The 25,327-nt window shown below is 37.3% G+C and overlaps 1 protein-coding gene across 1 annotated transcript; it reads right to left on the bottom strand.

Annotated features, from left to right (window-relative positions):
* Nucleotides 1-2,013: 2,013 nt before the first annotated feature.
* DDX1 (DEAD (Asp-Glu-Ala-Asp) box helicase 1) lies at nt 2,014-22,973 on the bottom strand. The gene is made up of 26 exons (XM_009705996.1): nt 22,955-22,973; nt 20,970-21,021; nt 19,933-19,996; nt 19,214-19,243; nt 18,856-18,952; nt 17,257-17,304; nt 17,042-17,125; nt 16,041-16,124; nt 15,525-15,601; nt 14,173-14,245; nt 13,980-14,056; nt 13,096-13,210; nt 12,436-12,574; nt 11,413-11,473; nt 10,142-10,240; nt 9,357-9,446; nt 8,585-8,773; nt 6,619-6,670; nt 6,017-6,163; nt 5,190-5,281; nt 4,538-4,610; nt 4,012-4,084; nt 3,830-3,872; nt 3,509-3,604; nt 2,635-2,755; nt 2,014-2,325 (listed from the first exon to the last, which is right to left on the bottom strand). Exons 1-26 carry the CDS (start codon nt 22,968-22,970, stop codon nt 2,195-2,197), a joined length of 2,223 nt encoding a protein of 740 aa, XP_009704298.1. The 5' UTR covers nt 22,971-22,973; the 3' UTR covers nt 2,014-2,194.
* Nucleotides 22,974-25,327: the final 2,354 nt, after the last annotated feature.

Raw genomic sequence — 25,327 nt, 5'->3', positions numbered from 1 at the left:
TACTAGGTGTAAAGGTATGTGCATTATGAAATAAAAATAATAAAAGACAGTGAATATCCAGGAACTTCATGCCAGGAACAATTATCTGAACTTAATTTGGTATAATTCTATTTAGCTTTCTGGTCTGTTTTTAAGATTTTTTTTTTTTTTTTAAAGTAATCTGACTTGGCTTTCTGAAGAAATGTGATGTTTTCTAGAAAGTTCATGTTTTTAGTGTTTTAAGACAGCAGTAACTGAAAGTAATATACGAAATACCGATCGGATCCCTCAAAAACAATTGAGAGTAGTTTATGTGCCATCTCATCTAAGTACTTTTCCTAGAGATTACTCATCAGGGAAGCAGGAATTTTCTGTTGCTTAGCACAAGATACAGTTAAGTTCTTGACATCTCAGTCAACCTTTAAAGTTTCTCAAGCAGAAACTCTTTCCTTTCCCCTGTACCGCCCTCATGCTGCAGCATTTGAAGGCACATCAGCAAAATCCTCCTGAAGACAAGTATACATTAGGCCATTTTAGTAATTTCAGCTCCTACACCAAGGAAACACAAATTTTCAATAAGCATTGGCATGCCTGAGCCTATATACCTAAAGTGACTCTCATTTTTAGGACTAAAAAAACCCATGCAAAATAGTCATACAATCATTCACTGAAGTTTGGATAACAAATAGCTCATCCTGAAAGTCATCACTTTGAACATGTAGTAGATTTAGAATAAATGTTACACTAACAAAAAGATCAATGCCAGTAAGAATTTGATTGCATCTACCCACCATTTCCCCCCGATCTAAAAGTGATCCCCAATTAAATATACATGTCCACTTTAAACTGGATGAAACTGTTTTCACTCTAAGCTTCAATTTGCAAACATGCATGCCCTGTTTTCCTCTGTATCTAAAACTATTTTAGGCACTGCAATAGATTAATTTTGATTGACTTATGGTCAATAGATTTTACTAGTCTTGTCTGACAAGAGAAGAGCGATAAAACAAATGCTAGAAGTTTTCTTCCCAAGTTCTAACAAGCATCCTGTGTGTCCTTCCCTCCCCTCCCAGTTGTAAAGTACATAAAAGTGTTAAAGGAAGGATTCCACAATGACCAGTTTAGGATCAGGTAACACCACACAGTCACAGTAAATGTAATACTTACATTTGTTTAAATTAATGAGAAATCTACCAATTTTATTATAATATCTAGGACTCTCAATCTGTCCTCTTCAGGTAACACTACACAAAAATACCCCTTGTTTCTCTGCTCAACTTGAGTTTAATCCGGTTTTCACTGTTTTCTGCAAGGGGACCGAATATCTTGTGACTAGAAATCTTCATGAATGCGGCAATAGGTTACTTTCATTCTGGGTTACCAGGCATTCCCAATGACCTTTGATATTTTAGGTGACAATTTGCAGGCAAAGTCACTGCAATTTAAGTATCATTAGAGGAGTGACTAAAGAAAAAAGGAAGCAAAAAAACCCTCCAAACCAGACTACAGTAACCATCTGAACAAATTCAATCTGCCTGAAAGCACCACAAGAGTACTGGCATTAACTACTTCAATCTATACTGCTGCATGAAAAAAGCTTTTCCTGAAGACTTACAAACTGCTTTGATACTAGCATGTTACTGTCCTATGAACTCAGAATATCATAGAATTCTTTGTACAAGATCAATTTTAGAAATTTAGGACACATTAACTTTGAGAAGTCTAGTATTACAGAATCAAAACGCAGTTATCAGCCTAGACTTACGGTTTAAGGATAACCAAGAGCTTCAAATACATACTTCAGGAAGGTTTTATTTATTCTTCAATATCTTAAACAGCTGTTTGAATATGGATGCATCCTGAAAAAGCCCAGCATTAAAAGTTACAGTACAGTCAATTAAGTAATTTTAACATTTATTCTGCAGATTTGCTTAACTATACATGTATTTTCAAGAAATCAAAAAGCTATGCAAAGAATGATTCTGCAAATTAATCCTCAAGGCAAGGCAAAAGAATAGCAAAAGAAACCATTTCATCTTTGACTTGTTTTATTTTATCAACACAGTTAACAATGTTGAACACGCTGTTCATCATGCAAGAAGTATACTTAATTTTAATCCTTTTCTAACTACTGCTACTTAGACTCAGTATGGGATTTTTGTATTTGCAGGGTAGAGCATTTATTAACTCAAGCCTTGTCTCAAGTGTGGCACAATCAGAATGTTCTGAACAGCTGGTTAGGAAGATAGCCAAGATGCAAGAAAGATGTCTGAGCCTCCTTTTCAAGGGCAGCCAACTCTTGTACTGTAGGTGCCAGAATATCCACATGGCCTTTATACAGTCCACCTGCCAAAAAAGACCCAATCTAAATGACATGTTTAAAGCCATTTTTAAGCAGAACTAACAATGCTCAACCACAGTCATTCAGAAAGTTAAAAGTAACTTTGTTAACTTCTTAGAAAAAGCACAAACAAAACAAAAACACAGGCATACACACACTTTGGTCACTTGCAACCCACAGACTGCATGTAACAAATGTAGAAGACAGCAAAGAACTAGACTTTTTTTTAATCTATCATTCTGTAGTTACACAGCAGACAACCAAGAAACTGAGCACTGCATAGCAAGGTAACTAAAGAGTAGTTAATTGCTTACCACCCAGGGCTCTTTTCTGCCCGTATGTAACTTTGCCATCAAAATCATCTACTGGTACTTTTATGTCTGGTTCAACTTGAGCAATAGTGCAGTTTAAGTGTTCTTCAATTTCCCCCAGCAACTAAAAAAAAAATAAATAAAATCTTAAAGTACTCTTATGGTCCAAGACTTCAGTCAGACTAGTGTTCTGAACAATCACATTCAAGTAGTTTCAACAGGAACTGTACACAGAAAACAATTTGGGTCACAGACACCAGACTAACACATTTTTGTGCTCAAACGCAAGTTCATTTCCAATCTCAGAATTTTTTTACCCAACCTAGAAACCTTCATTTTACATACTACCCCACTTATCCGAGTGGGCTATTTTATCATAGAGCTCACAGTCTAAGCTTATTTTACCACAGATGATATACCATTCACCCTTCTTTAATGCAGAAAGAAGGGAAGCACTGCGAATTTAACAAGCATTCATACTTGGTATACAAATCCCACTGAAAACATACCTAAGCGACACACTATTTCCAGATTAAACGAACAAGTTTTAAGTTACAGTTTTGCAACAAACCACCTAAACAAAAAGATCTAACTAACATCCTGTACCTTTTAACAGCATTTGAGTAGGAAGACCAGAGAAGCTGAAAATAAGACTCCAACAGAACTGGCTGGGAATATTAAAATTAGCTTTTATAATTAAAGAAATAACTTATAGAAAGTTTAACTTGCAAAGCTTTCTAATTTCTTCTTCAGATGGAATCAAAGGTTATAAATACCCCAAAACTAGCTTTCTACTTCAGCTACACAGCTAAAACAAGAACTACATCCCACAGTCTTTTAGAGGAATTAGAACATTCTGGTTAAGTGAAACATTTACCTGCATTTCATTGTACCATATGGTACAACCTCCTTCTTCCTTCAGTCTAGTATTGTAACACCCTTTTCCACGACTACTGCATACATGATACCAAACCTAGAAATAAAGGAAAACAACTTCCAAACTTTGTGAAATAGTTTAGTACATTCATTCTGATTAATTATAGCATGAAAAATAATTCAGATATCTATTTAAACTTCCTTTCAACTAAGTAAGAACAAACAAGCAGTTTTCCAATGCAGGATATTAAAGTCAGACATCAGCTGTGGATAGAACTTCAGTAAATAACGCCTGTTCAATTTTGCTTTGGAGTATAATTACCTTTTCTTTCTCTTTTGCCACAAGGGAGATTGCCAAACCCATCCTAAAATATTACAGGAGAAAGAAGAGATAAAAACGCATCTCAGTAACAATTGCCAACTTATGAAATAACAACCCAAAAAAAAAAAAAAAGAAAAAAAAAAATCAAGAAAACATGTCAACTGTGCTGAACATACACATACCTCTCAGCTCTGCCTACTCTTCCAATTCGATGAACATAATTCTGTTTTTCATCAGGGAGCGTGACGTTGATAACTGTAAGACACACAATCCACAAATAGTACAAGATTTTTTTTTTTTAAATATACAAGCTAGGGTCACAGACCAGACACCTAAAATAAATACGATTTTGATTGCTGCAATCCCTCTCCTTAGCCCATATACATACTTTATGTCCTATTACAGCAGTTACAGGCGTCATTACTTGCAATACCTACACTTAAGGCTTCCACTACGAAACTGCTTTCTCCATGATTACTTTTTGATGACAGTGGAAAAACAAAGAACTCCCAATAATGCAGAACATCATCAGGTATTTGAGAAGGCACAGTGAACAATCAAATTAAAAGTTGCCTAGTTCAGGTCTTTAACATCTACAACTCTTTAAAATGAAGCTGTAAGTCATATACCTGTTAACTAGTTGACAGGTCTGCAAATATATTGAAGCCACACACAATTCAATAGTGTAGTCTAAAAGTTATGTCTTACCATATGGAACACCATGAATATCAATTCCTCTAGCAGCAACATCTGTGCAGATCAAGAAACGGACATCTCCTCTCTACAAAAACATAGTTGTAAAGAAGTACTGTGCTAAATAAACCAAACAAAATCCCAGGCAATGAAACAGTAGTCCTTCGCGCTTACTTTACCTTGAAGTAAACCTCTGTACATTTAGGAACACTTCAAATAAAGCTCTTCCACAAGGCAACAGTGCTCTTTGAACATGACTAACTTGGTCAATTTATATCCTTATTTCTTTTCCCAAGACCATAAAGCAAGTATAAATCGATGAATGACTTAATCAAAATCAAACTGTCTAATATTTAAGTAACTTTTTTTTTCAATATTCAAGAACCAAAGACTTTAAAAAACCCAATATAAATCTCTTACAGAGCTTAAATTTAGGTTTTATTTAAAAAGTAAGCCTACCTATCCTCTCAATGAAAACTCTCAAAGGTCATATTGACTGACAGTACAGATTTCCACTTGCAGAAATTGTGCCTTACAATTTTAGGAAGCGGGTCATACAGCATTTGAACTCAGTTTAATTTAAGTGGAGAACCAGCAATACAAATTAACCTAGTTTCACATATTGGGAAGTGAGGGAAAAGCTTTCAAAAAAAATCTGCTGCATCACCTTAAATCTTTCCAGGTTTTGCTTTCTTTCTTGAGGTTTTCTGTCACCATGCAGACAGACACATGAAAACTGATGTCCCTTCCTATCAGGGCCTGAAAGAATTGCCATGCATTAATAACATCATATGTAAGTTATGACACAATACCATACAGAACTGGAAAAAAGTACATTTTGTGGGCATAAGTCTCGACTCAGGGGAATTTCACTTAATTTATTACCAATTAACTCAAACTTCTGATTACTGACACAGACACTGGGGAAAAAGAAGACAAACAATTAAACACACACCTTTCCTCCCTCTCCCCAGATGAGGGTCTATACAGGCATGTCTCCTCACTCCTTCCTAGTCTAAACTTCCCTTGTTTCTTCAAATGTGTGGATCCACCCTTCTCCAAACATGTCCCCTTTCAGTGTCCCCGTGTTTCCCTCTCACACTTCTCCTTCCATATCTCCTTATATGTGTATGTTTCTGCACACACATTTCTTCCTGTATCCTGCCCCTAGTAACTGTCACTTTTTCTCACATTTCAGCAGAGGCACCATATACTTTTCTCATTGGTTCAAATTTCGGTGCACGATGGGTTGTTTCCAGGCATCTCAGAGCTGTCTGGAACAGGTACAGGTCAGTTCATTGCCTCCTCCTCCAAAGGGCACCCCTACAGCTCCCTGCTACCAAACCTTGACTTTTATGCCCAGTCAGTATATCAAAAAATTTAAGGACAATTTTATTTGTGTGGTGAACCAATATCAGTGACCTCCATCATACAATTTTGGCTTTGAAATAAACAGGAAAGTGAGCAGAATGAGGTTTTCGTGAAAAATATTACCTCCACCCTGTTGGATGAAGTACTGCTCCATATTATCACAATCTATTTTAGTCCTGCAGAAAATAATGGCTTGGTCCATCTTGTGTTCTTTGATCGCCCGAACAGTGTATTCTCCTTTTAGGATTTTGATAGCTTCAGACCACATTTCTAAGTAAAAGTAAAGAAGTTACTTCACTCAAATTGTTTAAAGCTATGAACTTTGAACAGCATACATTTAAAGTTTTCTCTAGCCTTTCAGTAGACAGTTAAACTGTTATTAGCAGCGCAAGTGAGCTAGACCTTCAGTTTTTCTCGTCTCCCCCTCCCATGCTCCCCTGCTCCAAGGTAATTTAATACAGAAAGAACAAAACTACTCAGGAGTTTCAGGTTACTTACACACACCAACAAACACTTGTTTACATACATGTAAAAATACATATTCAAGTCTTTTTCTCTCCCCCCTAATTACAGAAACACATTTCTCTTCACAACTACAAAAATGTAGAAACAAAAATTTGGAGGAACATGACTCAAGGCTGGTATCTACTATAATTTAGCTTTACTTCACAACATTTACAAAGGATTATTTCACAAGCTATTACTTAACTAGTGTTGCTGATTACCTGGAGTGTTAGCACCAGGTCGTGTATTGTCTTTTGCATGTACTTCATCAGTCTAGGGAAAAAACCAAACATATAAACTCCCCAAGTCATTAGTCCGTACTTCACAGAAAAAATACTTAACTCTATTAATTTATAATTATCAAGAAACCAAATAAAGTTAAAAAGGAATCTCAGCATCCTGTTCTCCCACCAGACAAGCTAATCTACCTTTAGCTAAAGAAGACTCTTGAGTTTAAGCACACAAAACTTGTTCACAAAAAAAGGACAATAAAATTATTTCTGTAGACACTAGATAGAAACCACCTTTGTTCAAAGTGATGCATGAAAAAAACCAACACCAAACCTGAAAACAATGTACTATAAACATGGCTAAATCATACATACATAGTAGTTAGTTATCTTTTCCCCTATTCTAGTCTGAATCAGATATAAATGTAAAACCCAACAGAAATAAATTCATCCTAAGACTTAAATGAAAAGGCTCTAACATATCCAACAAAGTGAGGTTCCAGAGATTACGAGGGGTTAAGAAAACCTATTGATTTTAACTGCGTAAGAGTTGCTGAGAATGAAATACAGTCCCAGGTTATTCAGAACTTGAAAACTAGATGACTTCAACAACCACCACCACCTTCTCACATGAACAGGCATCAGGTTAATGTAGAATTTCAACTCAAATCTCAAATGTGTAGTCTGAGATGAAACCCATTCCTCTAAAAACTGCACATATCACATAGGTTAGAGGCAAAATTGTTTTACATAATGATCTATACTTAGGCCCTAGAGAGGGATCTGTATAGGCTGAATTAATGGGCCAAGGCCAACTGTATAAGGTTCAACAAGGCTAAGTGCCAGGTCCTGCACTTGGGTCACAACAACCCCATGCAATGCTACAGGCTTGGAGAAGAGTGGCTGGAAAGCTGCCTGGCAGAAAAGATCTGGGGGTGTTGGCTGACAGCCAGTTGAATATGAGCCAGCAGTGTGCCCAGGTGGCAAAGGCGGCCAACAGCATCCTGGCCTGTATCAGAAACAGTGAGGCCGGCAGAGCTAGGGGAGTGATTGTCCCTCTGTACTTGGCGTTGGTGAAGCCACATCTCAAATCCTGTGTCCAGTTTTGGGCCCCTCACGACAAGACAGACATTGAGATGCTGGAGCATGTCCAGAGAAGGTCAATGAAGCTGGTGAAGGGTCTGGAGCAGAAGTCCTATGAGAAGCAGTTGAGGAACTGGGGTTGTTTAGCCTCAAGAAAAGGAGACTGAGGGGAGACTTGATCACTCTTTGCAACTACCCAAAAGGGGTTGTAGCGAGGTGAATGTCAGTTGTTCTCCCAATTAACAAGTGAAAGGACAAGAGGTAACAGCCTCAAGTCGTGCCAGGGGAGGTTTGAATTGGATATTAGCAAGAATTTCTTCACTGAAAAGGTTGCCAAGCATTGGAATGGGCTGCCCAGGGAAGTAGTGGAATCGCCATCCCTGGAGGTATTTAAAAGACGTGTAGATGTGGTGCTTAGGGATGTGGTTTAGTGGTGGAGTTGGCAGTGCTAGGTTAATGGTTGACTTGATGATATTAAAGGTCTTTTCCAATCTAAACAATTCTATGATTCTGATATTGGAAGACTTATTTCCTCCTGATCCATCAGAAAACACAGGTACTACCTACAGTTAGGCCACAGACCATTTGCTGTGAAATGAGTGAAAAAGCAGTGCAGTGCCACTGTTCTGTAATACAAGTCACAATGTTACTCTATCAAGATCTTCCTCAATCATGTTAGTAAGACCGAGTTGTTCAGACACAGCGTTACAACATCACCACTATCATGATGCTGACTACCAGGGAACAAACCATTTCAGATACAGTAAGCTGTTTCAAAAACTGGCAAAGATCCTACACTATTAGGCCACAATTTTGAAGGTTAAATAAGTAAACATGGGAAAATGATCTTAATTTTCACTTATAGACAACTTACTCTGATGTGATTCTTGCCAAGCCTTTCCCAGAGTTTGTCAGCTTTTGGATTTACAAGCACAACTACATGGTGTACAGTTTCAGGGACAGAATCTTCTCCTTTCAAATCAACCCAGGTGGGAAAATGCATGATCTTTTCAGACAGTTTTTTCACATCAAAAGAATGTAGTGTTGCAGAGCACACAATGACCTGAGAAGAAAAAAGCCATATAGATACCACTGAAGATCAGATTCTCCCAGCAAAAAGGGTCCGAGTACAACTGGAATAATGTTATTGAATAGCATAATGCAGCACAACATAGAGTCCCTGATTGGCTTTCCTCATCACAGGAACCACCCAGCTGATGACAGTCAAGACACAAAGTAAGTTACTTAAATGACTGGTTTTTCGTAAGAGAATAGTTAAGAGGAAGAAAGTAAAATTACTGAGAGCTGATGAATCAAAATTATTGGAGCATTAGAAATCATAATGTATGTGGTCACTTATTTTTCAGATGTGTTTATACCTAAATAACTGAAATACTGCTAAAGACTGGGCTTCAGGATCTAGAATCCTAAAAATACATATTCACAAGCAACTACTGAACCCAACAAACAAGTGTTAGTTTTGGACAAGAGGTATAACAAACTCTTCTTCAAAGAAGCATGTTCCATGTCATGTAACAGTCAACAATTGAAAGCAGTGCACACCACACAAAAAAACAAACAAAAAACAAAACCAGAAACACCACAAAAAACAAACCAACCCACAAAACCATGAACAAATTTTATACCTGAAGTCTCTTTCCATCTGAAGTTATCTGAGGAATTTGACTGTGAATCCTGTTTATGAAATCTGAATAACCTTGGAGGAGAAGGCCATCCTACATGGGAATAAAATAAAAGAAATGAAGCTGCAATTCTTACTTCTCAGTCTATACACTTGAGTAAAATAAGCAATACACTCATAGTCTCAGAAGTTCTCTGTTAATTAGCAATTAGCTGGACAGTTCAATGCCTGGATGGGATATTATTACTAAGGAGGGGAAAAAAATAAAAATTTGGAGTATTTACAAGCACAGCTGCTGTGCTTCACAAGAAACTGAACATCTGTCTCAGAAGCTTCTCCTAGCTAATACCACAAAGCATTCCATCTTTGTGATTATTCAGTTGTACTACAACAGATCAGAAAGGCACTCATTCCACAGCATATTGACTACAACATTCATTGGCTTCAAGACCTGCTGGGTAATCAAAAATGCTTATCTCCTCTTTGTCCTTTCAGGTTTTCTGTACAGTGACAGGGACAGACTTCACTACCTCTTGAACACAGCCTGAAATTAATTTTTTTCTAATGGAGAAACACAAACAGCTTTACCAGAGAGACTACAAGGGGGAAAAAATACATAGGTTACTATGGTTACAAACAAGAAGATTAACCTGGAATACCCTACAGGTAGCTAATTGTTGTTCCACTGAAGTATCAAATTCTATAGAACAGTGATGTTTCACTGACTCTAAGAAAATGTCATACTGCATTTGAGAACAGAACTTAAGTAGCACTTAGTTCTCTACGTACAGCTTCATCCAGAACCAGGAATCTAACTTGAGATAAATTAAGCTTTCCTGTTGAGACCAGGTCATCCAGTCTTCCAGGAGTTCCAACGACAATATCCACCTGTGCAATACATAAGAGTATGAATTGGTCTCATAACTAACTAGAGGTATTATCAGCTCTGTCTAAATTTAAGATTACAAGACAATTATCACTATGATGCCTTATTTTCTATTAATAACTTCATAGAATCCTAGAATAATTTGGGTTGAAGGGATCTCAAGGTCATCTGGTCTCCACTCTCACCATCACATGCAAATCAAGGACAATTTCCAAGTTGCTTTAGGTAGCTGTCCAATAAAATTTTCAGTATCTTCAAGGACAGAGATCCCACAACCTCTCTGGGCAGCCTGCATTTCAGTTCTACAGCCATTTCATTAGTAGAATCTGCCTTAGGCAGGAAGCCTTCCCTTATTTTGGGAAGTGTTGCGCCCCTGCTCTCTTCTTCCCTCCCCTGTCCCCCAAGCTGTGAAACTTTGTAATCTGAAGCTAAACAGAATAGTTTTTAAATGGGGATAAAATAAATTCAATTCGTCTCGCTGTAGAAGTATACATATATCAAGTCTATCAACTACTGAAGTTAAAATTTTGCTAGATGGAAGGGTTCACCATCATGAATTTAGCATTGACACGGAAGTCTAGCAATCTTCCAGTTCAAACTTGCTTAGGAGAAAATTTATATTTTGGCAGCTAGAATCACTACAAACTTATCAACAGTGATGTGGTCTCACTCCCAAAAGCGAGTCTTACATTAAAAAAAAAAAAAAAAAAAGGAGACTATGCTATCCCTACTGCATGATTGAATTGACCGTACATCCCATCTGGCTGAAGCTAGATCGGTTCCTTCTATGTAGGATTGGTTTGTGGTGTAGATTGACCCTGATAATTGCAGACCAGTTTTACTCACATAGAGCAGAAGTTAATAGGAAAACAGTCCCTTTCTTGTTAGTTAAGGACAAACGGCAAAAATCACACCTTTTTTTTTTTTAAATTTTCAGAAGTACTCAGGCTTCAACAGAATTTGACCAAGTACTATAAACACCTGTGTTGACAATTGCCTTGGAAGTAAAGCAACAAATGTTAGACCACTGCAACATGAGTTTGCTATCAACTGCACAATTTCTTTTTGTCAAGTTTACAGGAGTTACGAGAAGTGCCATTACTATTTCTCTAGCAACGTCACAAGTTATTCAGAATGCAAACTATTAAATCATATGAACAAAAATACAACTTACTCCTTGTTCCAGGACAGAGAGTTGATCTCTCGCAGCAACCCCACCAATAATCAACAGTTCCCTAAAATTACATCAAGATGTTTTGACTTTTGCTAATTTACTATATTCAGAAGATATATTAAACATCTGGCTGAAGATTGGTTCTTTTACTAAGTAGCTGACGATTAACAGCTCTGAACAGTAATTTTAAGAACAAAAAAATAGGAAAAAAATTAATTTAAAAATTAACCCCTTCATATGTAATGTATTTTAATTCAAGAAGCGAAAGCTTTGTTACCAAATTGTATTTGAATTTGATTAGTTTATTGCTGTTACATTAAACACATTAACATCTTAATCAATTTCCTCTTAAAAAAAGAATCTGTTCCTTACACATATCAAACATAAGTTAGTTTAATAAGTTTCCTGCATTCTCTAAAGCTAGAAATGCAAACAAAAGTAACCTAAATGAATCATACATCATGGCTTGCCTCTCCCCATTGCTATTTTCCTGCAATTCTAGTAAAAGCACTCTTGTAAATTGACTGCCATTTAGAATGTGGAGACATGTAAGTTTTATAAGCACAATCAAAAGAGAAACAACTTTAGACCAAAGTAGCTTGTACATGATCCATTTTTCAGAATCGCATTCCCATGCTAATCACTGCAACATTTGTCCTGCAAGCACACTAATGTAAACAGAGCAGACCTGGTATATAACTATTTGTTGGAGATGAAAAACAAACAAAATCAGGGTAGGGGAAGGTGGGAGGCACAGAAAGATGCTCAGAAAAGAAGGGGAGTAAGCAGAGGATGTGCTTTTCTTGATTAAAAACACTAAGCATCATACACCTTTGATAATCTGAAGAAAACAAACAAACAGATTTGTTATACCAGAAAGATGTAGTCCACAGATAAAACACACCAAAAAAACTCCTAACTGGTCTGACTGTAGCTGAAATGTCAGAAGGCTGATTGGTAGCAGATATTACTGAGGTTATTATCAGCAGCACTGCAGATTAAGGTCAATTTAATTACCATTACCTTAATTTAGGATTATCGACATATTTTTTGAACTGCTTCACATTGTTCAAAGTTTGTTCTGCCAGCTCTCTTGACGGTTCTACAATCAATGCTTTTGGAGCATTTGGAAGGTTCTGAGTTTGAACCACCTGTGCATTTCCTAAGTGAAAAAAATATGCTGTTAAGACAAACTACATTCCTACCCTGGAATTTTTTTACTGGAAACAAACTTGGATTTTCTACGAATAATGTAAAATCTCATGATTCTAAAAGCTCCATTAAAGGGTAGTGTTATTGTTCGCTCAATTATGAACAGCTTCAAACTAATATTCAGAGATTACAGGTGAATCTTCCCATCATAGTGGGTATACTGGCCATGCAGCATAATTAATTCTATTGCAGAGCTTAAACACACACATTTATTTTTAAGATGACACTGTTGAGGAACTTAGCTGAACTTCTCTTTTTATCTGATATGTTTCTAAATTGAAAATGTTAGACTATTTGTGGTTTAAGATGAAGAAAATTTGGAATACTTAAAAAAAGCACTAATATTGGTATCAGCAAGACCATTGTAAGACCTTTAATACAGCAGTAATGAAGCAATTAAAGTGATCAAAAGATGCTCTGTAACACAATCTGAATATAGAACCGAAACAAGTTTAAAAAAATCTAACCTACCTGAGTGCTGTGATTTTACAACACTACCATCGGGAGCCTTGCAAAGACCAATATAGCCATCTTTCGGTGGAAACTTGAAATCTTCTTCACCAAAATTGAATTTCAATTCAGCATTCTAGATTTCAACAAAGTTGTGTCATACAGACAGATTCAAGAGACCACATAAAGTGAGAAATAATTCCGTAACTAATTTCCCCATGAGAAACCAGATAGACAAGGAGAAGAGGAAGGTGGTGTTTTCTCCCATCTTACACATTCCCCTTCCAGATATTTTGCGCCTGGTTCTAGCTCTTAAAACTCTTTTCTTCTACATCAAAATATTCTCACATTTACAGATACATGGAAACCTTTTTTGAACTTTTATGTTCCATTCATTTTCAATGGCAAACCACAATTTAAGAAAAACCAAACCACAAACCACTTTTTTTTGGACTTATACATTTCTCTGACCACCAAAACGATTTGCTAAAGCCTTTACTCAGTAAGAGATCATCCCAGAGAGACTAACTCCAGAAAGACATACTACTACACTACTGTAATGTTAGAGTCAAGAATAAACAAAACAGGAATTATGGCAATTTCAAGTTATTTGCTTGTATCTGTTGAATCACAGTATATCAAAGTTTAACACAGGCAAGATAGCACTGGTATTAGGAATTAGTTATTCATGCCACTCTACCCTTATATTCGAGTTTAAGCACTTAAATTTGAACATCTGATATTTAACTTGAATAGTGCTCAAGCTAACACACTGTGGTGACTACTCCAGTAATGAAATACTAGTAGACCAAAGTAAACAAAGCGTACAAGCACAACTACAGTACTTGTTACCAAAACTAGAACAATTTTCATGATCTTACACATCTGTTATACTCCTAAGTTACCTTCAGTACACAAGCTGCAAAAAGTGCTTGGTTCCTTATGTGTGGTGGGATTTCAAATGCAAGGCCAAGGTCCTTCCCTGAAAGAAGGGTTAGTTCAGTTAAGACTCCACATGTGTGTGTGTTACTCTCCCTGTCTTTCCCCCAGTATAAGCATCCCAATAAAATTCCAAAGAAAAAAGTGAATAAAACTTACCATTTTTGGAAAATTTTATTTGTCCTTTATCTATGTCTAGATAACATCCAATTGTATCATGCATAGTGAATTCCTGTAACAAAAAGAAGTTCGTAAAGCTAAGAGATTTTAGTGTTTGATGCATTACGAAAACTTAGCGCTTACATTCTGTCAGCTTTAACAGTTTTCCCACTTCTTCCTATTAAATGCTAACTTTTGAGAAGTCCAATTTTTTCCAATAATGTCACTGTAAACAGCATGCATATTTTTATTTGATTACAAATCTTCAGTAAACTGCCCAATTTATATTAGATATTTAAACACTTATTGCTGTTTTAAAGGTACTTTATTGTAAATATTTTGACAATGATAAATTTAAGTCATTTACCTGGAAGCATTCTGCATCATGGAGAAGTGCATTAATCATGCATTTATTAGTCAAAGCAAATCTAAGCTTAGAGTACCAAACACAGTTACAAGAAACTTATGTTTTGACTATATAAAAAGACTACCTCTTGCAGAAAGTACTATATACATGTTATGTATACTTAAGTACTTCATTTAAATACCTTGAAATCTGTTCATCATAAAGGTATTCAATAAAATCTGTGTATTATAAAGTGCTTCTAATCCATCAGCTCAGAAGTCACTACTATACAAAGAGCTACAATACAATAGTCACAAAAGTGGTCGGTTTTATGGCATTGAGAGTTCATTAATACCACAAAAAGACTGGACTCTCTGTTGCATCATTCATATTTATATAAATTATGCTTAAACATCTGAACTCTTGACTGGCACACTACACAAAAACCACCACAGACACTCCCGGTAGACATTTTCAGAAGTGTACATTAAGGTAACAGTTCTAATGGCAAAGCCAACTCAATAGAAACAGAGCACAATTAATGTCTTACTGGCATTTAAGTATGTGTTTTGACATACTAGAGAGTTGTGTGATTACTTCTACTTTAACTACTAGTAAACAGGATACAATGCCCTCACTTAAGACATTCACCAAGGTATACAGACAGGTTGGTATTATTCAAGCTAAGACTGAAATAAGTCAAGAAATAAATCCAAGAGATCAGTTAACCTCTAACCTGTAACACACAGTAAAGGTTTATCCTTCCAAGTAAGAGCCAATATATTTGCAGTCTAGCCACAATCATAAGCCTCAAGCTGATAACTGCTTTTGTTAAATCTGTTAATCGCTTTTATCAAAAAATGCTTCAATGTTTCATGGTACTTTTTTTTCCAGTGACCTCCCCTTAAAAGTTAGCACTATCACAAAAGTTAGTTGACTGTTACAACACAGAACCAACATATAAAACTTTTAACAATGCTTCTACCACTAAACAATTCAAGCTTACCTCACCATAGCTGTCAAATTGCTTGTTGTGAGATTTCTTACCAGTGCCACCAAAGCCAAAGCCAAATTTATCAGTGCCTGAAGACAAGATAAAGTACAGCTTTTTATCTTTTGGTTGATAGATGATGTTTTTTTCCTCTTTGTATCAGCAACTCAAACCTCTAACACTACCACATACAAAAAATAATACACAGTGCTAACTAAAGACTTCTATCTTTGATAGAAGTTAAACTAGTATTTTTGTACCAGTACATTTATTGATTCTACTAATCTCCAGTCAATTTCATTAAAAAATTGAAATAAAAGGGAAAAAGTTATAAGAGACAAGAAACATTGCCACCACCTAAGCAGATTTCCTTTTCACAGGAAGAACAACATTTGTACAAAAAGTTTTAAACTCCCCGATATTGCTATCCTTCCCAAGAAGCCCATTCTCTGCAAGACTAGAATGGGACTCCAGCCATTCCATGTGAATATGAAAACAGTCTATGGGATTCTTCTTTTGAACGAAACTCACCCAAATCTAGTGAAGCCTGCATAGTTGACCAACCAACTCTGCACAAGCCTTGGTCATGACAGGAAACTTCATAGTAGTATTTCCCTTTAAAAGACAAAGAAAGGATCTAAAATACCACCTCAATTTCAGTTTCATCAAGGTGGTTCAGTTTGGGTACTTCCAAGACCATACAAGTCTAACATTTCCACCCCTGCTGAAGTGTCATAAAACACCCTATTGTGTTAGTGTGAAAAGGTTCTGTAGGCACCTACGTGTGCAATGAAAAAACAGAGTATCAGAGAACAGCAGGTAGAAGAGAAAAAGTACATGCTGAGAGGCAGTGTGTAAAAGGCCCCAAAGGAGCGATGGGCTAGAGAGCCCAGGGGTTCTATTGAATCCACAAGAACTGATAAACTCAGAACACCAGGGGTCTGCCAAATCAGTACAAGACCACCAGCACGTACTAGCATCAACAACTGGTGGTGTAACATGAACTACACCCAACTGGCTGCTATGTACACAGACCACAGGATTACCTGCACACCTGATGAAATGAGACTGTTTGAGGGTCTTTCTGAACACCCACCTAGAACCACTGGAGTATCAGTATGACTCCGCTTCCAAGTAAAGAGTTGGTGTTGGCCTCTCAACTGTTGCTCCAACCACATAACCATGAAATTCATGCATGCGTGTGAAGTGTGCGAGGAAACAACTGAAAGTACTGTGTGAGTAGCTATTTCCTATTAATAACACCTTAACAAAATGTGTTCTAATGAACAGTAGTTACGATTCTGTCTCCTCTGACTCAATCCCCTATCAAGAAAAAAGTAATTTACAACACAACAAGAGCAAAACAGAGGTATTTGCCATTCCAAAGTCTTCAGCTAGCTGTAGATTGAGTAGATTTGCTCAGATGGATAATAAGTTTAAAATGCAACCACCTACATTAACAATGTGTGATGAGTGGGCATTTCATTTGAAACTTCTAGAAGAGTCTCCAAAATACATAATTTTTTATTTACCTTTAGTCACACCTCTAGTTGCTCTGCATCCATGCCATTCTTTTACCTCTCTGCTTTGACAACACAAACCATCTGATCCAATTGCTGAAAATTACAAGACAAGTTCAGTTAAAGAAATTGACTAACTGCTTTTAAAAGTTTTCATGCATATTTTCTTCTAGTTTACTCTTTTTTCACCAAGTGAACATTTTCAGGTGAACATTAGGACAACTCACCAAAAGCTGATCCTCTATCATACGGGTTCATCTGCCATTTATTGAGCACTATGATTGAAAGACAGCAACAGAAAAAGCATTAAACCAATAAGGTAAGCCTCGAAAACTCAAATTAGAAATTCACATCAGCTCTACAGTCTTTGGCTTAATTTTCTGAGCAGACAGCTTTGTTCCAATGCAATTCATACGAGGTTAAAATGAAGGCCTACAACTTGAAGAGGGGGCACAGATGCATAATGCAAAAGTATTTTATGAAAGTTTAGATTATTGCATTAAGGAGAACACAGATTAAGTCACTTACAAATATGACTGAAAACCATTAATGGAGACATTTACAAAATAAGCCAGAGTTCCATGTAATCACAATCAAATTCAGCTAGAAAATACGCAAAGCTACACTACAAGCAAAAAATTTGAAATGCATTTGCTATTTCTGTTCCAAGTTTACATTAAGATTTTTTCAGGGTATCAGTTAAAATGTCATTACTGGAGAGCTAAATACATGCACATACAGCCCATAAAATTTCTGACTTAATTTTTCATATGCCCAATAACATGTTGCAATGAAGTTTAGACATTCCACAATATAAGGATTAGAAACTACATGAACTAGATGCCATATAAGGTTTATAAACTATATAAACTAGATGCTATTTCAATTAGGATTACTAAGTGTATTTTCTTTCAAGGAGGATTTTTTTTTTTCAAGTTGACTCTACTGTCACCACTATAGTCATCATAACGAAGCTGAAAGATGAGAACTTCTGTAACATCTTCAGTGTTGTTTGTGCAGCTACTGTCACTTACATAAATCTCAATCTATAACACCACAGACTGAAAATGGCTACTAGCTTTCAAGTTGCAAGCTTATTTAAATGGATGTATAATAGACCCTCAAATACTGTGAGGATATTATCATGGTTACCCATTTATTCTGTATCAGTAGGTTCTGGCCCTGTGCATTTCCTGCTTAGTTCAACATTTACTAGCTCAAATCTGCAGCAACTCAAGATGTTGTTATTCAGCTTCCAAATCTAGCTAGGTGCCAAAAGGAATGCTACAGCTCTATTGAGCCGAGCAGAACTGAGACATACTACAGTGCTAGCTCAGCCACACAGAATAAGTCTGAGCGTAGAAGAGCTTTCTGCTCAAGCTCACTTAAGATGCCCAAATCAATTGTGCGGTGTCACTGCTGATGTCTCATCTACCTCTGCAATTCTAAGTTTGGGTTTTTTCAATTCCATTTTTTTTTTTTTTTAAGCTGGACACCACTACCACTTCACATCTTGCAAGGTACTGAACAAATATGGCTTTCAGAGGAACACTGAAGGCATGGTGTGGATCAGTCAGCCTTAAGATGAAGACAAGGAGCATTACTAAGAGAATGCAGTCAAACGCACCCCAGGTCTTTCCACAACTACACCAGTAAATTTATATTCACCATTTTACAAAATCTGGCCTGATGATATTCTATTTACATTATCCCAAATTAAGGAAACAACACTTATCTAATGGCAAGTTAACTTTACTTTGGGAGGTGATGGAATCAACATGAATTAATCGGGTTCCAAACTTGAGGAGCGTGACATAAAAACTTACCTGCCCCACCGGTTTTAATAGTTGCTTTCCCTTTTTTGCCTTCCATCTGGTCCTTCAGTGTTTCATAAACAATCTGGATAACTGGAATGCTAAAAGCCTGTAACAGAAAGCTATTTTCATTCCACAATTTATACAGGTATTTCCAGATATACAGTCAGCCTAGTTTTCAGGTGCAATACCCAGGGCCAGAAACACTTTAAAACATGCCTACACGTATTTTTGTAAAGTCTATTAATAAATAACGCTTAAATATATATACAAACATATACACATTCTCTCTGTATATACAGATGTACACACACAATCTCTCACCAGTTAAAGACTTTTTTTTTCTGCTAATTTAAATTTGATTACTTACACCAGTTTTTCCACTCCCTGTTTCAGCAGCCTATAGGAAGAAAAATTTAAGAGTTTAACCAGAGTTGCAACTTACACTGTAAGGACCGTTCTATAGTTCTATTTTAATAAACTAAGACTACCTTTACTTCTGCATAATACAGAAGATCTTAGAGAGTAATGTCATTGCTTCACACAAATTAGATGTGAATGCAAACACTGTACGACAGACTTCTCACAGAGTCCATCAGAAAAACTCTCCATGTACGTCCAGTTTCTGGAGGTGCTACAGAAGATTATAGGAAGCCTTACTTTGGTTATGGAATCAGAACACAGAGATCCACAAAAGACATGATGAACAAGGCACACTAATCTGGTAACTTCAAGGTTATTGATACTGAAGCATTTGTTTAGGTAGTATCAGTCATGTTCCATGTGGATCTATGTCAGGCATTTATGAGAAAAAGGAGAGTAGATGAAATCAGATAGCTCTCATTCATGTGGCACTGCTTGTCAAGTAGTCAAAAAATAAAGCCTAAAAAGAAGAATCCCATCTGCAAGAACAGTTGGAAACTCATGAGGAACTCAGAGAGGTTTTTAGCTAAAGAATATACTTTCTATGGAAGAAAGACAGGAGACCTAGATTAACTATGGACTCTTCCAGAAAGAAGGGAGCGGACTGAACAAACAACAATGAAACAACATTGGCTTTCCAGGAACAGGGCTACCCTGCATACATACCATAAGTACATCACCACCTCCCAGGATCAGTGGGATAGATTCTGCCTGGATATCTGTAGGAAGGCTACAGGAAAAAACACATTAACACAAATCAATGTTATCAGTAGAAAAAAGGATTTTTGCTTGTATAGGAACTCACAGAAACCACTGCAAGATGGGAAATAGTAGGTAGATGTCATTCTTCCTGGTTTGCAGCTAAGAAAGTGAAAAGGATTCCATTTACAAGGAGAGCTTGGAACAAGAGATCTACCTTGACACGATGTGACTGGTGGATGCAGTGGATTCAGCTGCACCCTGACAAAAGGGCTACATCTCGCATCACTATGCTAAACTATAAAAAACAGATTAATTATATATTCCCTGTTTCCTTTCTTCAAGTGAATTTCACTTTTAAAGCCACTTGTACATCTCTCATTTACAAGATTCCTATTCAAAACAGGAAAAGAAAGTAAAGCTAACTAAATGCAACCAGCATTTTCAGACAATCACAGCTAATTAATACCATGCATATGAGAAAAGAAGAACTACATACACTAAAAGATTGTCCATACTGGTAACATTCTGAATGCCAATTCAAAACAAGCTCTGAAGTCAAATATTTCAGCCAAATAAGTAACTAAAATCAGGAAGAATAACTTTTGTAGAAAACTGACACACAAGCATCGACTCTGAAGAACACAAATTCAGACCAGTATGGAAAACGTTTACTAAACCAGCATCAATTACGTGACAGTATTTCATCCAATAATCCCACAATACATAATAAACCAGAACCACAGAGGCTTTTATCAAAACAAATGACACTGAAGTATAAGCAGTCATGCTTTGCTTGCCCAAGTTTAAATTTTACCACTGCAGCCGTAATTTGTATCCTTCAGTCATTCACACTAAAAAGAAGTGCATGAGATGCAATGACAGTTAAAGAAAACACCTATCTGCTTTGTTTTAATGTGACAGTAGAGGAATTTTAAGAAGCATATCATATATTGCTGAAAGGAAAAATAGATTTTGCCAGGCCTAAACACATTCCTACTTACAGCCAGTCCATCTCCTCCACTGCTTGAGCTATCTCAGGCATAACACCCATTTCTGTAAGACAAGAAAAGAAGAACAGGCAGTGTTATTTACCTCAACATAGCCCAAAAGATTTCCAAGTGTCAACACATCCAACTACAGACAAAAATAAAAAAGCATTCTTTTTGGCAACAGCATATGTAGCCTTCTCTATAGAACTCAAATAATAGATAAGAAACAGTCTCCCTTCCACACATACAGTTTTGACAGTTTTCCTCACTTATAGCGGAGCAAGTCATGCATATACTAGCCATATGAGCCCGTGCTGACATCAGAGTAAACTAAACACACTGGGAACCGAGTACCATTTCAAGGGCAAGGATCTTATCTTTGCACATTTAAGGAAACTGCCTATGCAAATAACGGGGAAGACTGTTAATCACAAATATTCCACTCTCTCTATAGTTGAGATGCAAAGAAAAAAATCTGTATCATATAGGGACTCAAACTTGAGACGCTTAAGTTTCTTTTCACAAATTCTGCCTTACACGCTTACAGCACATATATTAACCAGATAATTCTTTGATTTTCATACAGTTACTAGTCACATTCAACTTTGAAAGGTTTTTTTCCCTAGATACTCCTTCTGGCAAATGCATATCAAGGTCTAATGCTTGTACCTCAGCCACATAACAACACCTGTATGTTGATAAACAAAGTCTATTTAAAAAAGAAAAAAAAAAAAGAAACCTGCAGCTAGTCGATACAGGCAAGAGCAAAACAGATCTTGACCAATCCAAACGATGGCATTATACCATCAAAATAACAATTTAGCTGCTAATTATCTTTTCAGGTGCATACTTTCTAAAGTGAGCTTTTACATGCTAGCCTTTACACTGTCACATGCTGGGTTCCACATATACCACATACATGTACACACATAGAGAGCTAGGTTAACATATATAAATGTATGCAGCCAAAAATTACTCCTCCTCTTGCTATGGCACAGATGCTATAAGAAACTTGTTTTATTTGTAACATGATTTCAGTAAGCTTTAATGTTTTCAAGTGTTAACCTGTACTCATACAAAATTAGACAATCCACATAAGCAAAAGGCTTTTTCCATAGCAATCAAAATAGCTATTGATTGCAAGTTATATATGTCCTTACTTTTTTTTCCCATTTTTAATATACTTCCAGTTCACATAGTTTAATTCAACATACAGTAGAAGAGTTTAATCAAACAATGGCACTAGGACATTCTCCCCAACTACAACTAAATTAAACCTGCTGTCTAGCATCTAAACTCATCTCTAGATCTATAGAAGCTTCAGCACTTTCCTTCATGATTAGATACAAAGAATTCAGTTAAAACAAACAAATTAAAACTCTAACATACTTTAAAACTTTACAGTACCCTAATGTTGATCGGACACCTATGAGTGCATATATGTGCATAAGGGGGACAAACAGTGATGTTTCTTCCTTCAACAGTAAGTTTTTAGATTACAGTTTACATACAGATTTCAAATCATACCACAGAACAGAGCTACTCCTATAAAAAACAGTTATTATCTACTGCAATACACAGAAGAATTATGATGAGCCTCATGTTATAGAAACCAGTCAGCCTCATGAACAAGTCTGAGTTTTAAGCCACTCCATTTGCCGGATACATGCATGCCACATACGCACTAAAACCAGCAACTCGCTTTTGGTAACCACTTCTGAAAGCCTGCAAAAGCCCAAGAAGCCAGGAAGAGCACCTACATCCCCGCAGGCCTCTCGACCTTCAGCCGGCTACGTGTCAAGTCACATACTACAGGGGGCCCGCACCGAGGGCAGGCCCCAGGAGCTGCGTACGGCGCCGACAGGGCCCGTTCTTCGCAGGGACACCGGGAGCCGCCACCCCACAAGGCGCCGGCAAGTCCAGAAGCGGAAGGCTCTACGAGTTCTTTGCTGCCGGCGGCACAGCCGACACCTCCCACCTGCCCCAGCATCACGTACCCGAAAACGCCGCCATCTTCGCACCAGAACACGGCCAAACACCACGACCCGCACGGCGCAAGCGCCGAGTCCGTCCGCGGCCTTATGGCGCCGGGTGGGAGGCAAGAGACGCCGCGCCACGCGTTCCGGCCCCGGCCCGTTTGTGAGCCCTTCCGGCACAGGAACGCGGGCTCAGACGTGGCCCTACAGCTAATACACCAAGAGCAAAATCGAAGGAGGAATTATTTTTGTTCTGTTTTCGGGATTTTAGGGTACGCTCAGGTCACCTGCTCACGATTTTACCATTTTTCTGAAAGCCTGGCGTGTTTTATTTCCCCTGCAAATCAAAGCTCGAGTATGTCTGTGGTGCTGGGCCTTGGCACTGCAGTTTCACACCGACAGTAAACTCACGAGAACAGATAGTCTAGTTTACACCCGGGGTAACTTATATTTTAAACACAAAGTGTGTATTCACAATGAGAATTTGCTTTACATCTGCATACAGCACTGTCATCTTTTCATTTCATTGGTGTAATTCACATTTGCATAGTTTTCTACAATAAACATGTTTGGCAGAAAGTATTCAGCATTTCATATGAACGAAAGTACCTTCACACATAGAATACACAGTAATTAATTTTTTTAGACATACATTATTGGGCATACATCCTTCTCCAGTTTTTACATAAGTTTCCCCAAATTCTGCACAATCTTTTTCTAGGATAACTTCTAGTGAAGTTAAAGGCAAGAATCTCTGGGGTGTTATTATAAAGCTTTTGCAGTAACACCACGAATCAACAGTGCATTTGTCTGTTACGTGGAAGGCACAGCATAAAATATTACCTACTGTTTTCCATCGTGAAACGCAACTTTAATCTTTTCTAAGGCAGTCCTCAGATACAGACACATCTGGTTCAAAGGCCAAGTAAACAATAGCATCTCTGACAATGTAGTTCTCTTGACTCCTGTGTTGCAATTTGAGAACTGGTTTTGTCCTGGTTTATTGCAAAACCTTTTTTAAAACACTCACTGAGCCCTACGGACTGTAAACTTATGCTGTAGAAACTGGGTGTTGTGAGAGAAAAATACAGCAGGTGTTTTATATCTTTAGTACCAGGCTGTTTGTATTAGCATGGCTTCTCATATATTATTAATTCCTTTGGGAATATCTTAATTTGATGTGCTTCCTTTCTTTCACTATTATTTGCGATATCTGTCAATCATTATTTTGCTTGCTTTTGGATAAATGACAAATCTAATGATTTTTAAAGACACAGATATGAATAAGCTACAGATTCAACTGTGATTCTGAGAAAATGTATTTGTAGGCAGACCTCCAGAGATAGTGCTGCTTGGTGGTGTGGAACCCAGAATGTAATTTATTATAAATCTCCCACAATTCTTTGAAACTTATGAACATGTTGTTATACTCTTTGTCACTGCTTTACAAGCAATGTTGTCAAATACAGCTAAAGAAATGTTATTAAGTAAAGAAACAGTTAGAAAGAATTTTTTTCTCAGTAGTTGTTTCTTCCTGAAGTGTTTCCCAAGTATCCAAAACAGCTTTCGTATTGCTCCGAATCTCTAGTTTCAGAATTTAATTTTTAGTTTAACCTAATTCTAGGTGGCACAGTTGCCTACAAGACTAAGAGGCTAATAAATATAAGATAAAATTAGAGTACAGGAGCAGACGTGGCAGAGTGTGAGGTAATTGTCTTTAAATTTTACCAGCAATTTATAAAGTCACAGGAAAGAGACTGAAACCTTAGTTCTTTCATAATAATTTATAAACAGGCTCAACATTTTTATCTGCTTGAGAGAGCTGAACTCTGTAAGTGTAAATGTTTGTAGGACAGAAATACTTAGTTCTACATAGCATCATTAAAGTTGGAAGAATAATTTGTGAAAAATACGTAATTTTTTTCCCGTGTGTTTTGCTTTCATATTCAGTAAGGGTTTAATTAATACACTCAGGCCTTCCCTACATTCGGTGTTCCTTACCCTAAATTTTCTCGCTACCAGCTTTCTGGACGGCCAACACTAGGCTGTGGCTGCAGGTATGTCCCTGGTCAGTCCTGTGGAGAAGGCCACGCTAGTGGGGCGGCCATGCTGGCAGGGCGGCCCTGGTGGTGGGCGCTGGATAAAAGGCCTCCAGGGATCCCTGGAACAGCAGACAAGCTGCGGATTTTAAGGTTCATTTGTATATGCTCTCTATAGGTGTGCATCATATGTTATATTCCGTAGCTGTCTCCTCGTTTCTTGCCCCAAAAGCGCATCCCACCCCTCATGGCTTAGAGGGAAGGGCGAAGTCTCTGAAGCTGCGGCTGCTGTGGTTGAGAGGAGCCGCTCAGGGCTCCTCAGCCTCACTCCCTTGCCCTCAGCTCCCTTCCCCCG

Source organism: Cariama cristata, unplaced genomic scaffold (genome assembly GCF_000690535.1).
Source record: "Cariama cristata isolate BGI_N322 unplaced genomic scaffold, ASM69053v1 scaffold6138, whole genome shotgun sequence".
Lineage (NCBI taxonomy): Eukaryota > Metazoa > Chordata > Aves > Cariamiformes > Cariamidae > Cariama > Cariama cristata.
Note: the sequence above shows the minus strand (reverse complement) of the source record. Positions and strands in the feature narration are given on the sequence as shown.

Bases quoted from the DNA above. Each gene is read 5' to 3' on its own strand.
- DDX1 (XM_009705996.1), bottom strand. The intron at 13,211-13,979 runs GTAACTTAGGAG...GTTGAAATCTAG, and splicing joins TTGCAGCTTGTGTACTGAAG to AATGCTGAATTGAAATTCAA. The intron at 3,605-3,829 runs GTAATTATACTC...CTTTATTTCTAG, and splicing joins TGGCAAAAGAGAAAGAAAAG to GTTTGGTATCATGTATGCAG.